The sequence below is a fragment of the Conger conger genome, chromosome 6 (assembly GCF_963514075.1).
Source record: "Conger conger chromosome 6, fConCon1.1, whole genome shotgun sequence".
In the NCBI taxonomy this organism is placed as follows: Eukaryota; Metazoa; Chordata; class Actinopteri; order Anguilliformes; family Congridae; genus Conger; species Conger conger.
Window position 1 is genome coordinate 11,945,924 of NC_083765.1, and position 25,945 is coordinate 11,971,868.

At 46.8% G+C, this 25,945-nt stretch overlaps 2 protein-coding genes across 2 annotated transcripts in view; both read right to left on the bottom strand.

The window, feature by feature from the left end:
* The window catches only part of LOC133131200 (ankyrin repeat and BTB/POZ domain-containing protein 2-like), a 46,873-nt gene extending 31,993 nt beyond the window's left edge, over positions 1 to 14,880 (bottom strand). The window contains exon 1 of the mRNA XM_061246438.1: positions 13,719 to 14,880. Coding sequence (XP_061102422.1) covers positions 13,719 to 14,574 — 856 coding nt within the window. The 5' untranslated portion in view covers positions 14,575 to 14,880. The remainder of the gene's footprint in view (positions 1 to 13,718) is intronic.
* A 657-nt stretch (positions 14,881 to 15,537) lies between these two features.
* Positions 15,538 to 25,945, bottom strand: part of LOC133130568 (N-acetyl-beta-glucosaminyl-glycoprotein 4-beta-N-acetylgalactosaminyltransferase 1-like) — a 98,034-nt gene continuing 87,626 nt past the window's right edge. Inside the window, exons 13-21 of the mRNA XM_061245232.1 lie at positions 25,704 to 25,804; positions 25,173 to 25,246; positions 23,724 to 24,942; positions 21,742 to 22,088; positions 20,478 to 20,631; positions 19,541 to 19,613; positions 18,866 to 19,019; positions 18,137 to 18,263; positions 15,538 to 17,316 (exon numbers count right to left, since the gene is read on the bottom strand). Of these exons, the coding sequence (XP_061101216.1) occupies positions 17,202 to 17,316; positions 18,137 to 18,263; positions 18,866 to 19,019; positions 19,541 to 19,613; positions 20,478 to 20,631; positions 21,742 to 22,088; positions 23,724 to 24,942; positions 25,173 to 25,246; positions 25,704 to 25,804 (2,364 nt within the window). The 3' untranslated portion in view covers positions 15,538 to 17,201. The remainder of the gene's footprint in view (positions 17,317 to 18,136; positions 18,264 to 18,865; positions 19,020 to 19,540; positions 19,614 to 20,477; positions 20,632 to 21,741; positions 22,089 to 23,723; positions 24,943 to 25,172; positions 25,247 to 25,703; positions 25,805 to 25,945) is intronic.

Below are 25,945 nucleotides of genomic sequence, written 5' to 3' on the forward strand. Positions count from 1 at the left end.
ATTATAAATTGAAAAATATGTAAGCTATTTGAATATGAAAAATGTACTGTCCTTGCAAGAAGATATATACAATATACATAAACCTAAAGTCTATACACCCTCTTCGTCTTACACAAGTGAGTGTCCTTGGAGCTCACAGTGATTCAGCAGCATTACAGTCAGTGCATTAAGGCTTTTAAATGGCCTTCTCCTTACTCTGTAAACCGCACACACACTCACACTCTCACACACTCACACATACACACACAATCTCACACGCTCACACTCTCACACTCTCACACTCTCACACACTCACACATTCACACATTCACACACACGCACACACACACACACACACACACACACACACACTCACACAGACACAATCAGACACTCAGACACACACTCACACACCAGTGCACAATACATGCATATAGGACCATATACAAAACACCAGTCGCTTGTGCATGCACAAACACAACAAATGTACACACCCGCACACACATACGTGGGAGAAGACAAGACAGAAGACAAAGAAGATCCTCACATGCAACACAAAGGCCTTTGGTGCTCACACCTACTTAAGACAAGACTCTCTCTCCCGCACACCCAGCAGTAGAGATTACAAACAGCGTTTGTGTGGGAACACTTGCTTTCAACAAATGTGTCCCCATTTGGGGCACATATTTCTACACTGACGGGTTTCTGGGATGGTAACGGTTTTAGAAACCGAATGCTTTAATTTCAAAAACATTATAAAGACTAGGGAACGTGCTGTGAGCATAATGTGCATCTTCTTTGTTCTTGTAGCATAAAGTAGTTGGAAAGACAGTTTCAACTTATAATCAGCGAGACTTTCTGACTGTACATGTCAATACAGGAGATATGAATTAGAGGTCCTCAGTCCCAGACAGATAGTGGTCACTGGAGGATTTGTAGGCTGTCTTTAATGAAGATATCATTTTTATTGTTTCTTTTCATGATGGTAGTAATTCAACTTTCCTCTGTACAAAAATATAACTGTGCAAACTTGCAACCTGGAGTGCATGTGTGTATATGTGTATATGCGTGTGTGCATGCGTGTGTGTTTCTCTTTCAAAAGTTTGAAGGAAGCTCCAATCCCTCCCCCTCCCACTGAACACTCTCTTGGCGGGGTGACAGAGAACAGAGACTGACAGAGAGGGCGAGAATGGAAAAATGTGTGAGTCCGATAAACATCATCAAGCTATCCACCATCTCGCCATGCTGTGAATGAAACAGATTCATTTTGCACACGAGCGACAACTGGAGGAGACTAGTGGAGCAGCAGCCAAGTGGTTACTGAGAGGAGCAATTCACACTTGAGATGGAGAAAACAGAGGAGGATTCACAAGGACACAACATCTCCAGAGCTCACTAGTCTTGCTTTTAAAGTCCCCACTACTTGCTATCCCTGCTTGTGAGTTTGCAAATTTAGTTTTTTTAAATTTCCCCAGCTGGTAGCTCCTGTGTTACTGTAAATTAGCATTGATATTGTCTGGCCCCGTTCTTTTCTGGTCTTTTCTGCTCTTTTCTGGACTCCGTGAAACCATGGTATACAGGCCATGGGTAAACACTGTTTAGTGTTAAACTGCCCTGAAAATGGTCAGTTTAACACTGAACATGGATTTTTTTTCTGGCGGGACCAGACCACTCACTAATAATAAATAATATGGGGCAGTGTTAGTGTTGTAAGGAAACCAAGAAGTATCATATGTATAAAAAAAATAAAAAAAATGGCTGAATGATTTGTTATTGATGCAGCAAACTTACAAAGAACCCTTTCCAAAACATTTACAGTCGTCATTGCTAAGTCACTAGCAGTGCGGTTACTGCTGAACCGGTCCAGCTACCACCTCTCATCCATAAAACTATAAAAACAGGAAATGTTCGGTGATACAGTCATCGCTCTTCCAATTTCAAAGAGTTTCAAAGATTAAATGAAGGTCAAACAGAATTTTAAGTGATTCACTTTCTAAAATGACAACATGACTACAGAGAAATTGTTCATCTTGTTTTAACAAGCGGAGGGTACTGGCTGTATAATTAATAATTACTGTAATGAGTACTGCAATATGCAGTTTTCAAAAAATGATTCATACCCTATGGCAGGTTAATACATTCTGAAGCTGGATTCTGCTCTCCATAATAATTCACATACTAACCCAAAAAAGGGTCTCTCGGTGGCGCAGCCTGTAGAGCACTGACCGCATGCTCATTGCGAGCCGCGACGTCGCCGGTTTGAATCTGACCGTTCGACAATTTGTCGCATGTCTTTCCCTCTCTCTCGCTCCCATTCTTCCTGTTTCTCTATACTATACTGTCCAATAAACGCTGAAAAAAGGCCTAAAAAATTTCTTTAAAAAAAAATACTAACCCAAAATAGAAGTGTGATTTAGATATGAGATTAATTATCCTATGTCACTATGACACAAGACAAGTTGTCTAACGTGCGTAGAAACGCACACACACACACAAACACAAACACATACACACACAGAAAAACAAACACACACATACAAATTGCTGTGTTGTCAGCTGACTAAGCACGGAGGAGACTATTAATACACACAGCTCCTGTCCAAACACTGGCCTTTCGTAGAGAATCTTCTGTTGGTCTCCTTTTAGGGCATGACAGGTTAACCTCAACATGGATACCCAGAGACCTGTCTGTTTCAAGCCCTTTTTCACAATAAATAGCAGCCCCTGTCTGGCCAAACTGGGTGACCTGTATCCACAGCCAAGACTCATGGGATATCCCACGTGCTCATGGCCAATGAACAGGGATACTGGCAGCCTGCCAAGTTCCATGACTTTCTTTCAAGATTTAGTCTCAATATAACATACAGCAGGGAATCTTACTCAAGAAAGTATCAACGTACAGTGTCTTTGTGTGTTTGCAATACCTGCCTACTTGTTCCCCTCCCCCCTAGCTTTTCTTTATGGATACAGTTTGTGGTTTTCATGGAAACATCTCAGTAGTGACCCGTGTGGAAGCGGAAAAGCAGAGAATAGGCATAGCTGAACCAGAAAATAGGTGTGGCTAAAGACAGACGTGGGCACCAAGGTCCGCCCGTACGTCTACTGATGGATCAAGGGTCAGTGTTTTATCGGGTTTTTATCAGAATAATTACTTCCCTCGGCTCCGATAAGCAATGTTTACAAACACTGTTCCCATGAGGTTCAGTGTGGGATTATGGGACTTGTGGTCACTGAAACTGTTGTTGTGAGACAACTGGCTGCGCTGTGGGAGTAGTCTGGTGTGACTGCGGTGGAGGGAGATGTCAGCCCTTCCTGTTCTCACTGTAAACACCGAAACAACAGCTCTGCATTAAACTGCTGCTGAAGATTTACAGCGCAGTCACTCAAAAGCCCGACTGTGAAGCCTAGCGTTATGGAAATTACGTGAGGGAGCGATACTGTCAGTTATTAGCAGCTGGCCAAGTTTGATACAGTAGCCAATTCCCTGTGGTAATTCTCGCTATATTTACACCCATATAAACAAAGTGGCTACACTGGTTTGTCAAGTTAAAACAAACAAACAAGTTAACAACAGTATCCCAACTGTATGCGTCAACTGTATCCCAACTGTGAGCAATGTTATGTCGGTTATATAAATGTATTCAAAGCTGTTAGAATTTTAATCAAGTTCAAGAACGAGGTGAATGTCGACACCGGATATTCAGGGAGCTGGAATATATCCCTTCTAGAGAATATATGTTCGAAATCTATTGATTAAACTTTTCAGCTATTTTAAAATGAAAAAAAAGGTTTTTTTTTAAAGAAATGATTAACATATGAAGGAAAATTTTTTCGTTTTACTAGTTGAATGTGACCTCAAATTTTATACAGCGTGTGGTGCCTTTTTTTACCGCAACACTATAGTGTGATTCAATTTTAAAACTTTAAACCAGTAGGCCTTCAGCACAGTGTATTTGTAATTTATTTGATGGCTCAAGTGTAGGCTCAGGCATCTTACAAGTTGACAGAACAGCAAGAGGTTCATGATTGGAATGTTTACAAGAGCGCACAATTCTTCATGGATCTAGCCCCTTTATGCACAGCTCGGGGAAAAGAAGCAGTGTCTGCTGAATGGATTTCTGAACCGCACGATAGTCTGTGACATAGCTCTGTGACCCAACTACAACTGCAACGGAAAAGGTTAAAAAGATGCCTTAAAACGTAATAGTGTGAAGATGAAAGTAATTTAGTGAATACTATGGCAATCAGCCAGCAATAGCACCAACTGTATAGCAGTCCACACCTCATAAAATCTGAGTGTTTCTAGTAAAATAAGAAAAGGCCTGAAACTTCGACTTATAGGAATTTCCATCAAAGGAACATGTTCTACACACAGGCACTAAAACCCCATCTGTTCGTAAACTGCAGAGATAATAAGATTTCAAGGCACGCTCACGGAAAGGGTGTGGGGGCAGCGTTCTGGGAGGGGGGGGGGATTGAGAGGGGCGTGGAGAGGAGACCCACCAGAGAACTCCCTCAGGGTGGGGGCCTTTTGATGTCCCTGTCCCAGACCGCAGACGCACACCTGTCTGTCCATCCCCATGCGTGCCTGAGAGCCTCAGCAAGTTCTCACTCAACCATTGAGTCAGATCAAAAATAAATAATTAAAAAATCTGTTTCTTCGAAGCCTAAAAGCTTCTTAACTTGTGCAAAGTGCAAAGATGCTCTGCTTCAGACACCGGGTGCTTTTCCTGGAAATAAGACCAAGCGTGCGCAGAAGGTTGCAGGTTTGTAGGAGGTTTCAGGGGAACTAAATGATTGGAATGCAGCTGCCACTAAGAGAACATTATTTACAATGCGCCGGACTCCACAGCCCACACCGTGTTTTACATCTGTGTGCCATGGTTTGAACACTAGGACTCTCAACAATGAGGCTATAACAAACAGAGTCTGAAAACGGAATAATATTATGTAATGTAGAATATTTTGACACCACGCTAAGTGGGAGACCGCTCTTTCACCCTCACAGTCTGGGTGACTTCCTTTAATGTCTCCTCTCCCAGCTGGGCTGGCTCAGCGCTAACCAATGATGTCACATTTTCCCAAACCTCCCATTACCGGGCCCATAACCCAACGGTGTCCACCCACAGACAGAGGAACGCCCGTGCCCTCGAGGAACAGACAAAATGTCATCGCACTGATCTCCTACCTGCTCTGCCTCCGTTTACCTCACAACCCACAACCAAGATGCAGGGGAAGAGGATGTGGGACACTTCTGTGTAAAGCCAATACACAATAACTAATGACCATTTTCTCAAGAAACACTAACTTAAGTTTCACAATGCTACGATAATCATTAAGCAAAGGAAAAGGCAAACTTTAATTCACATGTCTGCAAGATTGCAACATGCTGAAACAGGGTTCCAAAGCCAAACCTAGTACATTTCCTGTTGCGCAACACATCAATTACATCACTGTGTGAGTAAACTTCACCACTTCAGCGAAAGATAGTTTACTACACTGAGATCATGACATTATACAGAGGTACATACACAGGTGGTGTGTGTGTACGAGTGTGTGTGTGTGTGTGTGTGTATGTGTGTGTGCATGTGCTATAATGGGTTTTGTGAGGATTTGTCCACCCCTCACGCCCCCCATGAACACAGGGGAGACTGCTGTCCAGAAAAATGCATAGTCATCATCCCCCGGAGTGGATTCCAGCAGAATCAATGTTGTGAAAAAGAAATGTGATTTTGGACCCTCCATTTAGCCAATGCTGTATGTGTGGCTTCAGGCATAAAATGAAATCTCCCGTTCCGTGCCATTTCCTGCCAGCTTCTCACAGCAGATTATAAATAAGGCTGCAGTTTATTGCTGCAGGACGTTTAGCACTGTTTGTACAGCGGCCCAGGGCTGACCCGTTATGGAGAGCTAACTTGCCGAAAACAGAAGCACTGCAGCGTGTGAGAACCATTCAGTCTGCACCGCTATGTTCTGATTTTGCCGAGGAGGTTCTCCCTGCTCATGCCATGCTGTGTATCTCCCTGCTGCTAGTCAGGTTAGTCCCGGCCTCGCACACCCTGGCTCCAGAGTTATCATTCCCATTCTCTCTTACCTTGAGAAAGTAAGCCTAAGTATACTGCATCTACATCTAATGCATATGTCTCCCAATGGACTTCTGAATGACTGTTGAGTTTGTATCTGTTGTACACGGGTCTTCTTGCTGTGCTTTCCGAGCAAAAATCGTCCATTAAGGAAATGGACAATAAAACTGAATCAAAATATATATTACTAGGAAATGTATGCACCTACAGCACTCTTCCGTGGGAACCAGCATCAGGCTTATATGGAGGCTCCAATAAATCTATATCAGCCTAAAAAGCATCAGGGCCAGGAAATTGCACATCTCCTGCAGCCCAACACAGGGCTCAGTGCAGCCTTCCTTCAGGCAAAATCACGTAACAGCCTCTGAGCACAGCACAGAGGACAGAGCTGGAGTTCCCAGAGAATCCAGAAGCTCCCGCTCACCAATTATACCTGCGGTCTGCCCAATACCAGCCCTGCCTCCCCCAGAACCTTTCATTAGGCCAGTTTCCTCAGAGTCCACTGCAGCTGCAGCGTCCCGCCAAACAGAACCGCGACTCACGGTCCAGCGGACCCAAACCACGCTCGTCAGAGGGAACCCTCCCCTCCGCCCACCCGCTATTAGTGACTGAAAGCATCCTGGCTGCGGGACAATCCCTCTCACCTCGTGTGTAATTTAAAGACAGGAGCGCTACGGGGAGGTCTGTCACTATGCTGACTGTGTACAACAGAATGATCTGCTACTGCTCGGAGTGCTTTAGCGGCGTAATTCGGCTACCTCTGCCTCAGGATGTGTGTCTGTGCGTACGTAATGACACAGAGCCGAGCCAACCGCGGCACGTCAAACTCTGCTTGCTTGGAAGGAAACAAAAATTTCTCACGACATGCAAGTAAAACCTCACCGTTTCCTCTAAGGGTGATTAGCAAATCGCTTCACTGTAAAACGCTGGGAGCGTGGAGGAGCGGCGTGACTATGGTCCAAACGCTTCAGAGAAACTGTTAAACGGAGAGGGCCAAGGGCCAGGCAACAGTGAGGGGAGTGGGGGGCAGGGCTGGGGAGGGGGAGGTGGTGTGGGGGTGTAGAGGCCAGGTCAGAGTGGCATTGCTGTTGAATGGTGGTACAGTCGGGGTGTAGGCCAGGTCAGAGTGGCACTGCTGTTGAATGGTGGTGTGGTCAGGGTGTGGTAGTGTAGAGGCCAGGTCAGAGTGGCATTGCTGTTGAATGGTGGTGTGGTCAGGGTGTGGTAGTGTAGAGGCCAGGTCAGAGTGGCACTGCTGTTGAATGGTGGTGTGGTCAGGGTGTGGTAGTGTAGAGGCCAGGTCAGAGTGGCATTGCTGTTGAATGGTGGTGTGGTCAGGGTGTGGTAGTGTAGAGGCCAGGTCAGAGTGGCACTGCTGTTGAATGGTGGTGTGGTCAGGGTGTGGTAGTGTAGAGGCCAGGTCAGAGTGGCATTGCTGTTGAATGGTGGTGTGGTCAGGGTGTGGTAGTGTAGAGGCTAGGTCAGAGTGGCACTGCTGTTGAATGGTGGTGTGGTCAGGGTGTGGTAGTGTAGAGGCCAGGTCAGAGTGGCACTGCTGTTGAATGGTGGTGTGGTCAGGGTGTGGTAGTGTAGAGGCTAGGTCAGAGTGGCATTGCTGTTGAATGGTGGTGTGGTCAGGGTGTGGTAGTGTAGAGGCCAGGTCAGAGTGGCATTGCTGTTGAATGGTGGTGTGGTCAGGGTGTGGTAGTGTAGAGGCCAGGTCAGAGTGGCATTGCTGTTGAATGGTGGTGTGGTCAGGGTGTGGTAGTGTAGAGGCCAGGTCAGAGTGGCATTGCTGTTGAATGGTGGTGTGGTCAGGGTGTGGTAGTGTAGAGGCCAGATCAGAGTGGCACTGCTGTTGAATGGTGGTGTGGTCAGGGTGTGGTAGTGTAGAGGGCAGTGTGGACTCACAGAGGGGCAGGGCCTGACAGTGTGCAGAGGACTGGCAGTACGGAGAGTGTGACGGGGGACTGACGGAACATCTCTACCCCTGTCTGCTCAGAGCAGGCAGACACATTTAATTGGGCCATGCGGTGTATGCGATGACAGACGATCCCTCAGAGAATCAATCTGTTTCCAATTAGGGCAAGAGCTCCCCATTTCAGCTAAGAAATGTTACAGCGAAGCCATTTCAAATCCATGCCTATTAACTACTACAATTCTGCTTCAGTACCAAAAACCTTACGGAGGAAGGAGAGCTGATTGGTAGAAGCCAGTTAACTAATTTAAACTGAAAGGTAAACTGCAGGGCATTGTGTAAATCAGTGGAATCTATGTCATCATTACCTCCATATGGTAATATGAAACCACTTTGCAGAAACAAACTGCCTTTCCCTGTGAGGGAAACTTAGAAATTGTGTCATAATGCACTCTGTAAGCATACACAATACATAAATTAGACCAACATCATTTTTCAAAACGTTTCTGAAAATCAACATTCAAAAGAAGGATTACATAAGCTATAGGATGAATTGGGCCCCACTCCAACACATAACAAAGCTCAGTTCTTTCCTCGAATGGTGAAGTCCACCTGGCTTATGTAGCGGACAGGACTGCGTGAGTTTTACTGCATAAGCAGGACATCTGCTCAGGAAAGAACAGAAGTGAAAACTGAGACATTTGCAGTGAAAGAGAGGGCTAATTATTCCTCTCTTCTCCTTCCTCTACTTCTGGGAGACAGACAGCCCTTTTTCTTCCACAGACACATGTCAAACTTTAACCCAGTTCATTTTACCATCCTATCCCCAACTTCCTGTCTAGAAGTGGTTTCCATGGAGGCATGTGGAACCGCATGTTGAATGTCCCTGCCAGCCAAAATTGGTTCCATTATAGTTACCTGTCCAGGTTAGGCTTTGAAATGTTTCATATCTGCAGGACTATGTGTGTGTGCCTGTGAGTCTGTCCTTGTGTGTATGTGTGTGTGTGTGTGTGTGTGTGTGTGTCCATGCATGTCTGTGTGTGCATGTGTGTGCCTGTGAGTCTGTCCATGTGTTTCTGTGTGTGCATGCGTGTGTGTGCCTGTGAGTCTGTCCATATGCGTGTCTGTGTGTGCATGTGTGTGTGTCCATGCATGTCTGTGTGTGCATGTGTGTGTGTGTGTGTGTGTGTGTGTGTGTGTATGTGTGAGAGAGAGAGAGTGAGAGAGACAGAAAGAAAAGGGAGAGGTTTATATGTGTAACAGAGAGAGTGGAATATGCAGTATTTATATGTGTGAGTAGTGTATGAGTAGAGCAAGAGAGTGAAAGAAAATGAGAGAGAGAAAGCTCCACGTGGCAGAGAGCAGGCTGGCTTGAGTCCCACACAGGTGCAGTATCTATGGTGTAGAGCCAAATCTGAGCCGTATGTAGTACTCATTATCCACTGACCCGCAGTGACCTTTCTCTAATGGCTTACAAATGACTTCTCTGAAGGTGCATCATGCAAAGTTACAGCAGCATGCTGTCATACACAGCACACAAACTGTGAACAGTCTGCACACTGATTTCATATGCCTGAATGTAGCCATCAGTATTCTGTAGGAGGGCACAGGCAAAAAGAGAAAACCAGTAAAGATCTATAGGGAGGCTTTTCCCTCTGGGAGCTTCCATCAAAATGAAACTCTCACTGCCCAGGGTGAACAGTAGCAGAGCACATATACTCCCCAAATAATCGTAATCATAATAAATATCATCATGATCAGCATATGTGAATTTAATTTCCCCGCTGATTTCACTGCTTTGGTTCTGTGCTGTCAGACCACACCACATACGTGCATGCATAGATAATATATGCCACTGGATTAGCAAGGACCAATATTATAAGCAAACAAATCAATATGTATCAACTTAATGGTGGCTTTTTTCATCTTGGTGACCTCTGAACTCACTGCCAACATTCCCCATGTTCCTCTGTGCCACACACAATGACTGCATTCGCTACCTATGCATATTACCCACATTCTTCAGGGCCACACAGAGGTACTGCACTCAGACTACATTACCCATGCTCCTCTCTGGCACCCTGAGAAGGCCACGCTCATCAGCCCATTTTAATAATCAGAATTTTAATGCGAGAAAACCCAACACACACTTAGCATGTGCCATCAATCGACATCCATTATTCAAAGGCTTTCAAAGGACTATTAAAGCACCCTTCTTATTATTAGTAACCATTTTCAATTTTGCATCAATCGATAATTCAACCTATTCAAGCTGATACAGCAATAACCAGCCATAAGCTTGTCTATTCACTTCATCCCATCTGTATAAGACACTTCCCTTCCACTGTACTTTTGCCTCTTAATTCTATACCCACGTCTACATCTCACACCCAACCAGCTTGAACAGAGCCACTTGTCATTCCGTCACTGAACTCTGGACATTACGGCTATTATTGGAGTTTCAGTCTCTGAAGGGTAGCAGTGGAACACAAGCCACCGCTGGCACTGAGAGATAAATATGAATAAGATACTTGTCCTATCCTGTTTTGTCACGGATGCAAAGAGCATGGAAGCAGCAAACAAAACCGATAGCTAACCCCTCGGACTTAAAAGCAGGCCATTTAAAAAGGGAATGCACGCAGCCTTGTTACTGGAGCTGTGTAAGTCATTTCTGCCCTAAAGATTTCCAGATGTGGGCCGGCTGGATGTATGAGAGAGAGGCTTTTGTGCTGTGGAGAGGGCAGTCCGACTGCCAAGCGCTCCCTCCTCCCGACGCTGTCACGCTCAGCCAGGACCAGCCTCACCACGGGGAGAAACGGGCCTACACACACACACACACACACACACACGTGCAAAGCACCCAAACACACGCAACTCACCCACAGCGCAGACCCTAAACAATGAAACGTGCCTCAGGGCCATCGTATCCAATCACAATGAGAAAGGACATAAACACGATTACTACTACCGCTACAAACCTCCCGGATAGACCAGGCTACAGATGAGCCTCAGGTTTATACGGAGTTATGCACTTGTGTGTTTTATTGATTTCAGGCTAAAAGAAAGCCGGCATGAAGCTAATTGCTCTGAGTGGATTTAGAGCTCATAAACACAGCAGCAGTGATGATCTTGCTGAAAGCTGATTCGAAAACTACGGAAGTCTATGTGATGTGCATGTCTGGCAATAGATGAACGCCTTGGCACTAAACGTACACATATCAATGCTAGTTCTGTTTAAACTCTTCACTAATGGCAGGAGGCAGGCTCATGTGAAATCGATAGTGCGGCCCATTTAATGGCAGACTGATTGGCCACTGACAGCATCCAACTCAGCCATGATCCAACTCAAAATCAGTGCACATCTTTCACACGCACACAAACTCTGTATCTCCAGCATTTTCACATTAAGAAAGGTTCTCCCCATTAAAAAAGTGTGTTAAAATCAATAGTGGCCGATGAGCCACAGAGTGAGAAGACAGAGACCATCGTTCCTAAACCTCAGTTTAAATGGTGCTCATTGATCAACTGGCATGCCCATTTAACTAAGAACCAACCAACAGCAGATAATTACATTTTCTAGGACTGCATTTAGTTCAATTACCCCTGTGCACTTTCTCATTTAGGGAAAAAATGGGTTCTTATTTCCTTGTTATAATTACTGTTATTCCATGCAGCCTACAGTATTATTTTTGTCTTGTGAAATGCACAAAGGTTTCATAATAGTACAGCATTAGACAGGTTCAGAAAAAAAGAAAAAGGATTCAGCTGCAGATGGCTCATCCTTGCAGCAGCCACTGAGAGCATTTATCATGAAAAACAACTTATACATGCAGGGTGGATGAATGTCAGCTCACACGTAGATGACCTGAGCCTGTCTGTGCTCAAAGGCTGCAGGGGAATCGGACTGTGCTGTTCTCTGTGCCCTTTCAGAGTCCGCCAGGCAGGATAGCCGAGCCACGCCCAGCGTTTCCGGGGCGATGAACACCGAGGTGCAGATGAGGGGGGGGTCTGTTCCGCCCCCCCCCCCCCCCCCACCTCGTTCTCCAAGTTTATTTATTTCTCATTAGTGGACAGCTTTGCTCAAAAAAAAAAGTTCAAACAAGAACAAAGGGCTTTGTGTTTCTGCGAAAACCTCTGTTTGGACTGCTGTTGGCAGGCCACAAACAAACCCTAATTACAATGTACAAACACTGGCTTACAGTACAGTCAATAAACAGCACTGAGAGGAAACTGCGGACGGCAGAATGAGCAGGGTGTGCAGGGCTTAAAGCCCAGGGAGTGGAGCAGTTACAGGTGAAGAACTCACTTAAATCAAATAGAGACACTTCTGTCCAGCAGCATGATACAGATGTTATCCTCCCCAATCGCCACTAATGTGTACAACAAGGAGGGATACTTGGCCCTGATTCAAGTGCTTTAGAGTATACACACAGAGCGCATCCTTACGCGTTACTCCTCCCAAAAACATGAGTCATCCGCACATCCCCGAAATGACCAATTCACAACGCTGTCAGTATCATTCCTAAGGCTATTACCATGACATCTGTGTTTAACAGAAATCTGTATCTTTACAGGAATTGCTTTCCTGTCTACTTCTTAAGTGTACCACTGAACACTTAATGACAGTATTCCAGTTCAATGCCCTTAACCACTGCAATGTCACAGAGTATTTCTACTAAAACTAAACAATGTAATAACAAAAGTAAACAATGTCTGACAATGTGCTTATTTAAATAGACACAATAGAATACCCGGTATCCCATACCAGACAAAGTCTACCCATGCAGTCCATTAAGCAATGTGTTGTTTTTTAAGCTCCTGTGTGCAGCCTACACAAACACTACTCTCACAACACTCAAGACATATACAAGACTACTCTCTCACACACTCTACCTGAAGTATGCTCAATGAGAATATTTATTTAAATCGAGACACATAATACTCTCATTATACTCAACACTAGATACACTCACTGGAACACGACTCTCTTTGAATAGAGCACACTTTAAACAGCCTCTATACATTTCAATATCGAATAACCCTGTGCACAAGGGTTCTCCTCGTCCCTGACATGTGTGACACAATCATTTGGCAAGAACAGTGCAGCGTTTTTAGCCTTCACATATTCATCCAGTTCGTATCTGCCTTCCAGCCAAAAAAGGCTGTCACATTTTGCCCGAGCCTCCTCTAAAGGAATCCACTCTGGGCCGGGTCCAGGTGGAACGCCTATGCTATATCCCGCGGGACAGTCGCTTGCGTGTTGGGACACGAGTGAGCGAGATCGTGTAGACGCCAACAGAAGTTCGTTTTGGATTGTTTTGATAAGAGCATGCCTGCATACATGATTAAATCAAACCATATATTTGAGTAAAAGCAGAGGCGACAGAAAAGAAGCGTGGAATGGCAGCCCTGCTAATCACAAAATGATCTTCCAGTAAACAAAAGACAGTCAACTAAGAAGAAAATACACAGCTGAGCATTGGGGACTAGGGTATAGACCAATGCTACCTGCTACCTGAAAAATGTGATCAAACACACCATTTTAATTACATTCTGGAATGACATTTATTTTACAATAATAATAATAATAATAATAATAATAATAATAATAATAAAATACACTTCTCTATCTGGTGTAGCCTACTAACTAGAGATGTTGCACAAAGGTATAGGGGTTGTCTGAATGCACATATTTGGCATGTAAACCTTGCAGAATGTATCACACTATAGTTTCTTACCGTTGGCGTTCTTTCCGCATATCAGGTGCTCATAGTGCTGCAGGACTCCCCAAAGTTCGGCGTCGTTATTTATGACTCCGTCCAACATCTCAGCCGTCACCTGCCGACTAAGCAGTTCACCGTCTGCGCTCTGTCGCTCGGACATCAGAACCCTTGCTCCAACTTCCTCCACCAGGCTCTCCATACAAGCGGTCAAACAGATGGCTGCATATTCGTGGATGCGCACTGAGACGCGAGTGTCCACCATCCAGCGGAAGAAACGTCCCACGGAGAAAGTGAGTCCGCAGCGGGCTGACTTACCTTTGCGCAGCCGCTCGCCAGCGCTCATGCTGTAGAACGATATCGCTTTCACCGCGGCCGACACGCAGCTCTCCGCCAGCGCCCAGCTGAGCACCAGCCGGATTGCACTCTGAACTTCGAATCGGGAGCAACGGCAGTGCATGACACTCAGCCGCTGGGCTTCTCTCGAGATCCGGATCAGAGCTCTTCGCAGCAGACTGGAGAGCCTCCGGATACACTCGGTGGAGAAAGCGGGTCCTTTGCCCGCGACTTTACGTAGGATTTTCCCAACCTCCTCGTCCGTCCAGGGGAGCTCTTCTAGGTCTGGCAAACGGGGACACTTTAACAAAATATCCTCCGGATCCTCAGGCAGCGCCGCATTTACTGTGTCCCAACTGTTGTTTCTGCTGTTCATGGAGCCGGAGAAATACCACCAGTTGCCCCGGTGCGGAGCAGTCATGAACGCATGAGAGTTGGATTTTGAGGAGGACAGGCTCAAGGATTTGCAAGAGTCTCCTGCCCCGTATCCCGAATCCAGAGTCAAATCCTCAAGAGTCTTCATATTGGAACTGTTCATCCCGTCCTGCAGAAATGTCCAGCGACAGCGAAGTGGAAAACTGACGGTTTTGTTATTGTTCTACCTCCCCCTTACCATCCTAGTTGTACTTCACGCAGGTATTAATTACGGTAGATTGTTACGAAGATAACTTTAGCAATGTCCTATTAAAATGTTCTTTATTTCATGAATAGTCTATGAATGCTGATTTAATGTAAAACACATTATCCATTCGTACGGTGTATTCCGTATTGCTATAACCAAAACATAAACACTCGATTCTCCAAGAGTCAACCGTCTTTCAAATTCAGTTTAAACAGTTGCACACGTACCTCACGTTGTGGAGTCCTAGATGTCTAACGCTGCTTGTATGGAGTGTGGGAAGCTGCCATTCCAGCGCAGGACTTTCCAAGAACCAATCAGGAGTTAACTGCGTTATTGGAGCCAATCAGAGCGACAATTTCAGAGTACACCAAAACTCTTGTCATTAGCATCATAAACTTTGGTAAACATACGTGGGCTAACGTAGAGTTGTTTTAATATAGGTTTAATTAACGGATTAACTCAATACATTTATACCATTTTTTTATTTCATCAACATATATAATTTAGAAACCCCTTTTTTATTTTATTTATACATTTGTAACTACTGAGTTGATTTTTTCTTTTCGTCATTTAATATATGATTATAATAATTTCTTATTTAGCTGACACTTTCAGTTGATTAGATTAAGTAGGGGACTATAATATATGATAAGCTATAGCATGACATAAACTGACTGCGTTCAGTCCATCCGATTTTGTATTCTTGTAGTCTTCAATTTATCAAACCTGATTCAAGTCACTGGTTGCCCTCTTGTGGCAATATATAGAACGCCATCAGAAGATAAAACAGGCGAGAGACTAAGATGTGTGTGTATATCATAAAATACTGTATGTTTTCAAACATGGGGGTGGCTGAAAGCATGAAAAATCAACCCCAGATTTTAGCTTAAAATTTTATTTCTAAAAAAGGAAAGTAAAATCATAAACCAAAATACATTACATTCGTTAAACTTTCTACAAAACAATTTCACAGAAATTATCTTTAAACAGATTCAGAATATCCTTGCTTTTGTGTATATTCATATCTATCATTTTGTAAAGAGGCAAACGCCTAGCTGTAGATAAAGAATGTGTACACCATTCTTGGGAATGAGGTTTTGACATTCTTCAATCTTACTCAATAATATAGAATTATATAAATTGTGTTTGTGCATATACACACTGAAATGTAACCACTTTAGTATTTGCCTTAATCTATATTACACTGAGAAACATGAACAATACATTTCAACAGCAAATCATCAGGTAATGACCGCACAGCCTACGCTAACAGGGCTCAGCATTCAGCAGGCTCAAACCCCGCTGCTCCCCACACACACCCTGCCTCCGTATTTCTAAGCGGCAGGAGCTGAACCTTTGTTTAATAAGGATGTTAACAATTTCATTATTTTAATGTATATAACCTGTTTCGTGTTCTGTAAATACTTTATCTTTGTTACTGTCCTTGTGCATCCGTTTTGTTCTGCCTTCTTTAAATACTGTCCTTTCATTGAACCTTGTTAAGCACCTTGGGCTCCGGTAAGGCAGTGTACAAAAATATTACTATTAATATTCTGAATAGTATTATTAATAGTATTATTATTATTATATTCTAAAATAGATTTTCCTTGTCTATGTGTCCCTTAGAAGTTCAACTTCCTCTGACAGAAATCAACCAGAACCCCTCAGACCTCCCTGCCAGCCTGACAGGTGTGCTACCACACTTCCTGTCCGTCATCAAGCTGTGCTTTCCAATGGAGTGCAGCCACACCTGCAGCTTACGCGGGAAAAATCAGGGACACAGCGAGCCAGGGATCTCACACGACAGCCAAAGAGCCCTGGAATTATCTGTCCGCTTGTATTGTATTGGGGGAAAGCATACACCAAATCACCATCAGAGTGAGCGAAAGCTGGAGGGGTTATGTACTGTAAGGCTAATCCCAAGCACAGACTAGACTCTGCAGTCTGGGCGCTGTAATAACCGAGCACCAGTGACAATGTCAGTGTTCACCCATTCAAAAAAAACATTTATGTATACTCCCGTCTGTACACCTACGTCTGAGCTGTTCACTTTTAATGCAATACAAAACATTTAAAGTTCTGTCTACAGAGCACAGACCAATGTCACAGAATAAAGAGATACAGCCCTCTGCTTTCTATACTCCAAATACAGCGTCAGAAACATTAGCATTTTTACTTTTTATGTGGCCTGAACGCCTTGGATGTTATATTCAAAAAAGCTTTTCTCCTATTTTGTAGAAAACAGATTACTCTTTTTTGAAAAACACAAAACTAAGAATACGTGTCCGGCTTTACATTCCCTCAGTGCCAAACGGGAAGCAGTTTAAATGTCCTTCCTGCCGAGAAGCGAGAAGTGTTTCTCCTCCGAGTTATTTGCGGGAAGGACGGAGGCTGAATGCGCTCCCGGCAGCCACAATAAGCCGCTGTGTCCCAGCGTGGGGTCCTCGGAGCGGACTGAGCTGTCCTCGCAGGATGCCTGCAGCGCTGAGGCAGCCTCTGGGCTGGAGGTCCTCCAGGATCGGGGGCGTCAGCAGGGGGCAGCGCTATCCCCTGGGGCTTCTCTTCATCGGCGCGTTCCACATGCCTCGCTTGGAGTGATAGTAGTGGAAGAAGTTCCGCAGTCTCAGGCGCTCCACCTCCAGACCGTGCTGAAGGACTCTGCGAGAGCAAGCACAACAGCACAGCTGAAACAACGCTGCATACTGACAACATTGTACTCAAAAAGCACGGCTATTCTGGACACTGCACTCTAAAGACTGTATGTCAGTGGCAGGTAACCCGGTTCACTCAGTGTTCGTGATCCTTCTGGTTTTGTTCCATCTGAGTTTAATCACAAGAGCCTGATGGATTATTCAGTCTGAGCCTGAAAGGTGAGATGCTGCGTACCCCCATCACATTGCTACATACATTCATTACATGCATGTACACTTATATGCATAGATTAATGACACCTAGGTTACACCTTGTTTTCATAGAGAAAAAAAACAGGAACATATCTGCCACCCTCAGGTTGCCTATCCAGTCTGTATGCTAAAACGCATTCATAAATATTACCCTCAAACATCACACTCTAACAACCCTGCACTCTGAGCTGTAATGTGGAAATAGACAGTGAGTCAGCATTATGTTTTTATGTCAAATCTGCTGGAGCACACAGGAACCTGCACAGGTCCACAGTAGTAGAGAGCCTTTCAGCTGGGGCTTGTCTAAGAGCAGAGGGAAGCCTGTTTCCTCCCCTGTTTTAGCACTTGGGTCCCTAACTTTTGTACCTGCACTTCGGCTGGTCCCTGTTTTTGGATAGCCCACTCTTCTGTCCATGTTTCTGGGGAGACCATGCTTACCTCGGTACCCGTTTTTGGGGTACCCAGACTTCTGTCCCTGTTTGTAGGCATATTTTGGTCCCTCCCTGTTTTGGTGGTATGCATGCTATGGTTTCTTCTTGTTTTTGGGGTACCCACCCTCCCTTTTCTTGGCGTACCTGTCCAGCAGTTCCCAGTCCTCTCCGCCCCACCGGTCCTTGAACTCTTCTGTGTTCATCCCGCCAACCGTGTCGAAATCCGACTTGTATATACCAAACAAGCCAAACCCGTTTACCTCCCAGTACCCTGGAAACAGCAGCGAGAGATGGGACATGCACAGGCAATTCTGCTTTCACAATCTTCTGCATACACTACAAATAGCGTAGCTTACTCTTGAGCGGGGCTGTGTGTGTGTGTCTCATAATCTATGAACTGTGTATAGATTAGTCTAGATACTGTGTTAATAATGTAGTTTGTATAACTGAATTGTGTGTATAGTGTATTATGTAAAGTGTGTGAATAATGTAGAGTTTGTATGGTATGTATCGTGTATATACTGTATAGTGAATTTAGTGTGTGAATACTGTAGAGTGTGTATTGTGTATAGTTCATGGTTGGTGTATAGTGTGTAAGGCATGCAGGGTGTATGCAGTGCATTACTGTGTGTATACTGTAGAGTGTGTATAATGTCTATAGTTTATGTGTGGTGTATAGTGTGCAAGTCATGCAAGGTGTATGCAGTGCGTTACTGTGTGAACACTGTAGAGAGTGTATAATGTGTATAGTATATGTGTGGTGTATAGTGTGTAAGTCATGCAGGGTGTATGCAGTGCGTTACTGTGTGAACACTGTAGAGAGTGTATAATGTGTATAGTTTATGTGTGGTGTATAGTGTGTAAGTGCGTTACCGTCAGGCTCTTTTGGAGAGCTCCCGCAGCTCAGTCTCATGACGATGGGGGCGAAGGCAAGCCGGCCCTCCACACAGTGCTTCCTGATGCTCTCCAGGATGTTGAACGGGAAGTGGATGTGCAGGTCACACAGGAACACAATACTGCGACTGTCCTGAGAAACACACACACACACACACACACACACACGCTTATATATGTACTCATGCATGCTCACAAACACACACAAAATTATTCAGTCACACTGAGTATCAAACCTCAACTAAGTGCATATTTTCTTTTCTCTACATAAACAGACATAAGGAAGCTGTGTGTGTGTGTGTGTGTCAGAATGAGAGAAAGATTGAGAGAGGGAAAGAGAGATTGAGAGGGTGTGGGGGGGGGGGGGGGGGGGGGCGTGGAGAACAGTGACAGAGTAGTTCAGGGATCATGCCCACCCTCCAGGGCCCGGGACTGAGAGGGGACTGTGTCTGCAGTCACAGTGTAATTAATGAGTTCTGCGGCGCTTTGCCCAGCACTGCACACAGACTGACAGGCTGGGGCCTGTGAGACAGGCCTGCGTCTCCCTGGGCCAGTGTTTACGGCCACGCTGGCATTTGCCGCGTCCTTATCGGGCTTGACCGCAGTGAGGACGGTGAGTCACCGCACGCCGCACCCCTGTCTGAGCTCACTCACCTCGATGGTGTCCACACCCATCTGCAGTCCCGCCGAGCGCTCGAAATGACCCTCACGCCTCAGGTACTCGTACCTGCCCAAACACAGCCACACAAAATGACCCTCACGCCTCAGGTACTAGTACCTGCCCAAACACAGCCACACAAAATGACCCTCACACCCCTGCCCAAACACAGCCACACAAAATGACTCTCACGCCTTAGGTACCAGTACCTGCCCAAACACAGCCACACAAAATGACCCTCACACCCCTGCCCAAACACAGCCACGCAAAATGACCCTCACACCCCTGCCCAAACACAGCCACACAAAATGACTCTCACGCCTTAGGTACCAGTACCTGCCCAAACACAGCCACACAAAATGACCCTCACACCCCTGCCCAAACACAGCCACGCAAAATGACCCTCACACCTCAGGTACTCGTACCTGCCCAAACACAGCCACACAAAATGACCCTCAAACCTCAGGTACCAGTACCTGCCCAAACACAGCCACACAAAATTACCCTCACGCCCCTGCCCAAACACAGCCACACAAAATTACCCTCACGCCCCTGCCCAAACACAGCCTCACACCTCAGGTACGAGTACCTGCCCAAACACAGCCACACAAACGTGTGATGCATATTAACACTGAGTTTGGGTTTAACAAGTGCAACCACAAACACATGGCTATTTCTTATGAACTTATTAGCTGTGGTTATGTTTGTGTTAACTCAATTATGACACCAGTGTAATTCAATAACTTTATAACATACTGTAACTGTTCATTCGACAAACAGAATGTAACACACAAATCTGTACAGTTGCTTCCATGTGATACAAAACATTTACATGGAAAACGTTCTCCATATATCACTGTAATTAAAAATTAAAAGTCATTCCATACATTACTTGAGCAATGGGTTTTTTTGCGGTCATTGAGAAGAACTCACCTGGGCACCTGGCTGTCCCTGAGGGCCTGTTCCACGTCCATGTCTTCACTCTCAAAGTCCACGATGATGATGCTGAAGTTGTCGTCCTTGGTCTCGAGGTGAAGGAGCTCCATGTCTGCGATGAACTGCTGAACCCACCGGGCCTGGTTCTTCACTGCGGAGACACAGAGAATCCAGCTTCAGCATCACAATGAATCAGTAACGGGGCTGAATTATCAATATGGACAGAACTCAGCTACTTTAACGGGGCTGATTTAGAGACACATGTAGCAGCTACTGGAACATGACTCATTGAGAGACACAGCTATCAGCTAGTAATGAATACTGATGTCACCGCAACCAAGAGAATCCCGTAAAAACACCTGCATGGGCCCTGTGGCTGCTGGGATTGGGTGAAAACAGAAAGAGTTTGGTGGTCTCCTCTGAAGAACACGTGTCGTGTTTGCTTTTGTTCAAGATGAACCAGTAATAATTCAATTGGAAACACTATTACATCAAAATTGATAAATTGTAGCACTTTAAATTAATTTCAGCTTTTCGGCAGTTAGAGGGATTGATTGATTATTCAATTAAGCACCCAAGAGCACTGAGAGGTAATGAAGCCGGGAAGACAGAGCGTGAGCACAGACACACACAGAACTGCAGTGCCTGCGATAGGCTAGAACTACAGTAATGGCTGCCAATATGATGCACACCATATTACAGGTCTCTAAGATATCTGTATTTATATTACACTTTTACATTACATTACATTACATGAATGGCATTTGGCAGGCACTCTTATCCAGAGCGACGTACAGTTGATTAGACTAAGCAGGAGACAATCCTCCCCTGGAGCAATGCAGGGTTAAGGGCCTTGCTCAAGGGCCCAATGGCTGTGCGGATCTTATTGTGGCTACATCGGGGATCAAACCACCGACCTTGCGGGTCCAAATCATGTACCTTAACCACTACGCTACAGGCCGCCCCACTTCAGTGAGGAAGGGCTCTAAGGGCTCTAGGTGCGGCCTGTAGCGTAGTGGTTAAGGTAAATGACTGGGACACGCAAGGTCGGTGGTTCAAATCCCGGTGTAGCCACAATAAGATCCGCACAGCCATTGAGCAAGGCCCTTATCCCTGCATTGCTCCAGGGGAGGATTGTCTCCTGCTTAGTCTAATCAACTGTACGTCGCTCTGGATAAGAGCGTCTGCCAAAATGCCAATAATGTAATGTAAGTGCCCGGCTCCTGTGCCCAGCTCCTGTGCCCCTCTGCCCAGGACCCACCTGGCACCACGAAGTGCACCATGACGTCGCGACTCCAGCGCAGCGAGGAGGGCTGGCACAGCAGGGGCTTGACGTAGGCCGTGCCCCCGGGCGTGGGGCTGCCGGGGCTGCTGGGCCGGGGGGCAGCGGGGGCGGGAGGCCCCGGGCTGGAGGAGGGGGCGGGGGAGGCAGCGCTGTCCTCCAGGCTGTCCTCCGCCCGGCCCTGCTGCAGCAGCAGGTACACGTACTCGGAGAGGTGCACCACCCGCTTCCCCCTCTCCATCAGCTCCAGCTCCACCAGGTACCTGCTCCCCCGCACAGAGTCCCTGCGCTTCTCCACGTTAATGATGCGCAGGAGCGTGTAGATCCTGAGAGAGAGGGGGAGGAGAGAGAGAGAGAGGAGAGAGAGGAGAGAGAGGGAGAGAGGGAGAGAGTGGGAGGGGAAAAGGAAGAGAGAGAGGGGGGAAGGAGAGAGAGGAGAGAGAGGGGGAGGGGGAAAGGAAGAGAGAGGGACGAAGTAAGAAAAAGGGAGGAAAGAAGGGAGAAAGAAAGAGAGCAGAAAGAACAACAATGGAGAGAGATAGAGAGTGGGAGACAGAGGGAGACAGAGGGAGACACAGACAGACGGATTGTGCGTTTAATACAGGCATGCTCAGTCAGAAACACTCCCACAGCTGTCAATCTCAATCCTGCAGAGGTCTTGAAAACCACTACATTCACAGGCAGGTCAAACATGGCCAAAAGCAAGGCCTTTATATCCAAAATATTCGAGCACAAGGAAGTTGAAGTTATTTCAGAATAAGATGGTATTATAGGTGTCTCAGTCATAGTGAGGGCAAATGTGAACCTGTCATTGAACCATGCTAACATATCTGCATCATTCAGCCAAACTGTGCTCTTTAAGAGCTGTTGAACCAGTGGGCCACCTTCTCTATGCATGACTGGCACTGTGAGATAATGACTGATGACTTATGGCACTTGATAGCAACATTTATAAACAAATAAAGGCTTGTTTCAGATAGGGCTTTTCCTTAAGCTGCACTGGACAGACGCTGAAAGGCAATAAAATCGCTCCCTGCTCGCAATAACGCACTGAACAGTTCTGGTTCTGGCCATACCTGTTACTATAGGGACCGCAAACCTGACCCTGCCTGTTGCTATAGAGACCGTGCAGGCATTATTTAAACTGACAGATGACTGACGGAGGTGCTCAGTGCTGAAGAAAAGTGGATAAGTAATTTTATCAGACGAAAATAAACCCAATCCCAGGAGAGATGTTTAAGGTGCCAAACCGTGAAAACTCTGAGTGCTACCCAGCAGGACCCGGGGCTGCATCAGAAGCGACAGGCCTTTCATGTTGGGCTAGACGCTGCGCCCGGTGTCTGATATGATCTCCAGATACGAAAATACAGACCTGCACAGTGAGCATGAGCTGATACTTAACGAACAAGGCACCTTCATTGCGATATATTAATAAGATCCTCATCTTCATGTTAGCAATTTGCATAAACTGTGGTACGTTATATTTATGTGTGAATGTGAATGATATGTGTGTTATTTCTTCATTCGGAGAGACTCTGAACCCTTGTGTGCCCTGGATCTCAGACTGACTACTTCCCTGTCTGTGCTCTGCACTGCAAAAAAACTAAAAGAATGTCTCAAGGAAGCAGTTTAGTCTTATATTTAGACTTACAATCTTAACACTATTTTGGTAATTGTCATGAGGTGAGACAATTTGCCAATGTGGTAAGAAAATTTCACTTTTTCAAACAGTAACTTAAGACAAATCTGTATTTTCAACTTGAGTGAAAAAAGTAAGAATTTAAGTCTTATTACAAGACTAAAACACTTGTTAAGACAGACATGTTTGCAATGTGTAGAGTGTGAGATCTGCCAAATGCCTATAATGTAAAAAAATCTTTTAGCTCATAGAGCTGGGAGCTGGTCTGAATTGGTCACCCAGCTAGCAGCTTTTTTAAAAACCTAGCTTGAGCGGTTTTTACCCGCCGTTGCGCTCGTTGAGCTTCTCCATGTACTGTGCGAGCAGCTCCACCACCTCGCCCTCGGCCAGCTGCAGGTTCCCCGACACGTTGCAGCGCAGGTCGTTCCAGTCGGAGCGCAGCAGCTCGAAGTCCATGCTGTTCACGCTGAACGTGCGCTGCCAGTTAATGCTGTCCTCCGCCCACCCGGGCCGGGGCTCCGCCTCCTCGTAGCTGTAGTCCGAGACCCCGCCCTCCTCCTCCTCCGGCCCCGCCCCCCGCGCCTCCTCCTGACCCAGCGAGGTGCTGACCTCGGAGGTCCGGATGTAGGAGGTGACTCTGGTGTCGGTAGGCGAGGTTAGGCCGGTGGGCGGAGCCGGCGGGCTGGATGACGGAGAGTCTCTGCGATTGGGCGTCGATGTGACCGCGCCCCTCCTGCTCTCCCGCCTGCCCCTCAGAGGCTCCTCCCTCCGGCTGTGAGGGAGTCGCGCCCGCTCCGCCCCCTGGCCGGGCCCAGCCCCGCGGGGGGACGTCCTGCTGAGTCTGAGGGGGGGTTTGGGCCACAGCTGCCGGGCTGCCCCCAGCCCCCTGCCCCCCCGCCTCCTGGTCCCCAGGTTCACCAGTCTGGTGCTTTTACCGTTCTGGTACAGGAAGACCCCTGGGAAGACCTCCCTGGGCAGGTGGGGGGTGGTGCCCCTCCTGCCGCCGGACGGGCGGGGCCGTGTGATGTAGACCTTACTCTCCTTATTGGGCCGTGGTTTGGCGGGGCCGCGGGCCTTGATGGCGGGGCTGCTGAGGACCTGCCTGGCCCTGCTGGTGAGGGCGGAGAGGGAGCTCTTGTGGGGGAACAGCAGGGCAGACTTGCTGAGTTTGGGGGGAGTCTCCACGCCCCCTCTGCTGCTGGGCTGCGCGGTGCGGACCCAGGAGAGGGAGCGGGTGAAAGGGGCGCTGGGAACACGTGACCCCGGCGTCTCCGCTTCCTGCTGCTGCTCTCCCAGAACGCCCCTGCGCTCCGTGGGGTCCCTGGTGCTCCCCTCCCGCCGCTCCCTCGACTTGAAGGCCAGCACATCTCCTTCTTCCTCCTCCTCTTCCTCAGCCTCCCGGGTGACCGGGGTCAGGAGGGCGGGCCTGTGGGACGGCCGCGGGGCGGGGCTGGGTCGGCTGCCGTTCCTCCTGGCCCGCTGCGAGTCCACCGGTATCGCCTCGTCCTCCGGGTCCTCCCCTTCCTCCTCCTCCAAGAAATCTGGAAAGGAGAGCCATTTTTCAGTGACACTAACGACAAGGCCCCTGGAAGCAGGGGCGGCAGCCCTCTGTGATTAACGCCCGAGCCTCATCGGATGCCTCAACATGGCCGGTATTTATGAGGCGCTGCCGGGGCGGGAGGGAGAGGGAATGCGCTGTGAAACCGAGCTGAGACACGTCCCTGTCATGCCTCATCTACCCCCCCCCCCCCCCCAGTCAGGGACAACGCACCATCTGGGTTTGGGAAGAAGACGGGCTGCTCATCCTCTTCCTCATCCATCTTCATGTATTTGTAGAAGCCAAACCTGTCAGACAGGAAGCAGGCAGAGGCAGCGCTGAGACGACGGCAGGTGACAGAAAACCCCGACTGCAGGTGCTCTAATTGTGAACGCGACAGGGCCGGCGCTCCACAGAGCCTGCAGAAGCCACTAAACCCACTGAGCCTCAGTGAACTCAATAAACCGCAGTAAATCCAGTCAAGCTCAGGAAATTAAGTAGCCTCACTAACTCTACAGAAGTTAAAGTCCCACGTGTCCTTGAACAGTCCTGTTCAAATTATTGCCGTTAAGTGATTGCATAAACCCTGGATAGGACATCATTGTTATTGCTACGCTACGCCTGTGCTATGGATTTACCTTGTGTTGAGCACAATAAAGCCACGAAAGTTCGAGAAAAACTTCAAAGCCATTAAGCCATTTCATTCTAACACATAGTGATTCATAGTTATCCCTGATAAATGAAGGCATTGCACGGAGTGCTTACTTCTCAAGGTAAATTGGTGACTCTCTGTAGAAGCACTTGTTCTCTCTCTCCATATGGGTAAGTCGGGTGAAGTCATTGGGATAGACGAATGACAGGTACACCTGTGTGTATGGGACAGAAAGGGAAGAGCACAGCATCATAAGAGCAGTGCAGTGAGTGCATCGCTGCATTCGTCCACAACTCATACAGTATTTATGCAGTATATGTATACAGCCCATAAGATCATCTTGTGATGAATTGCC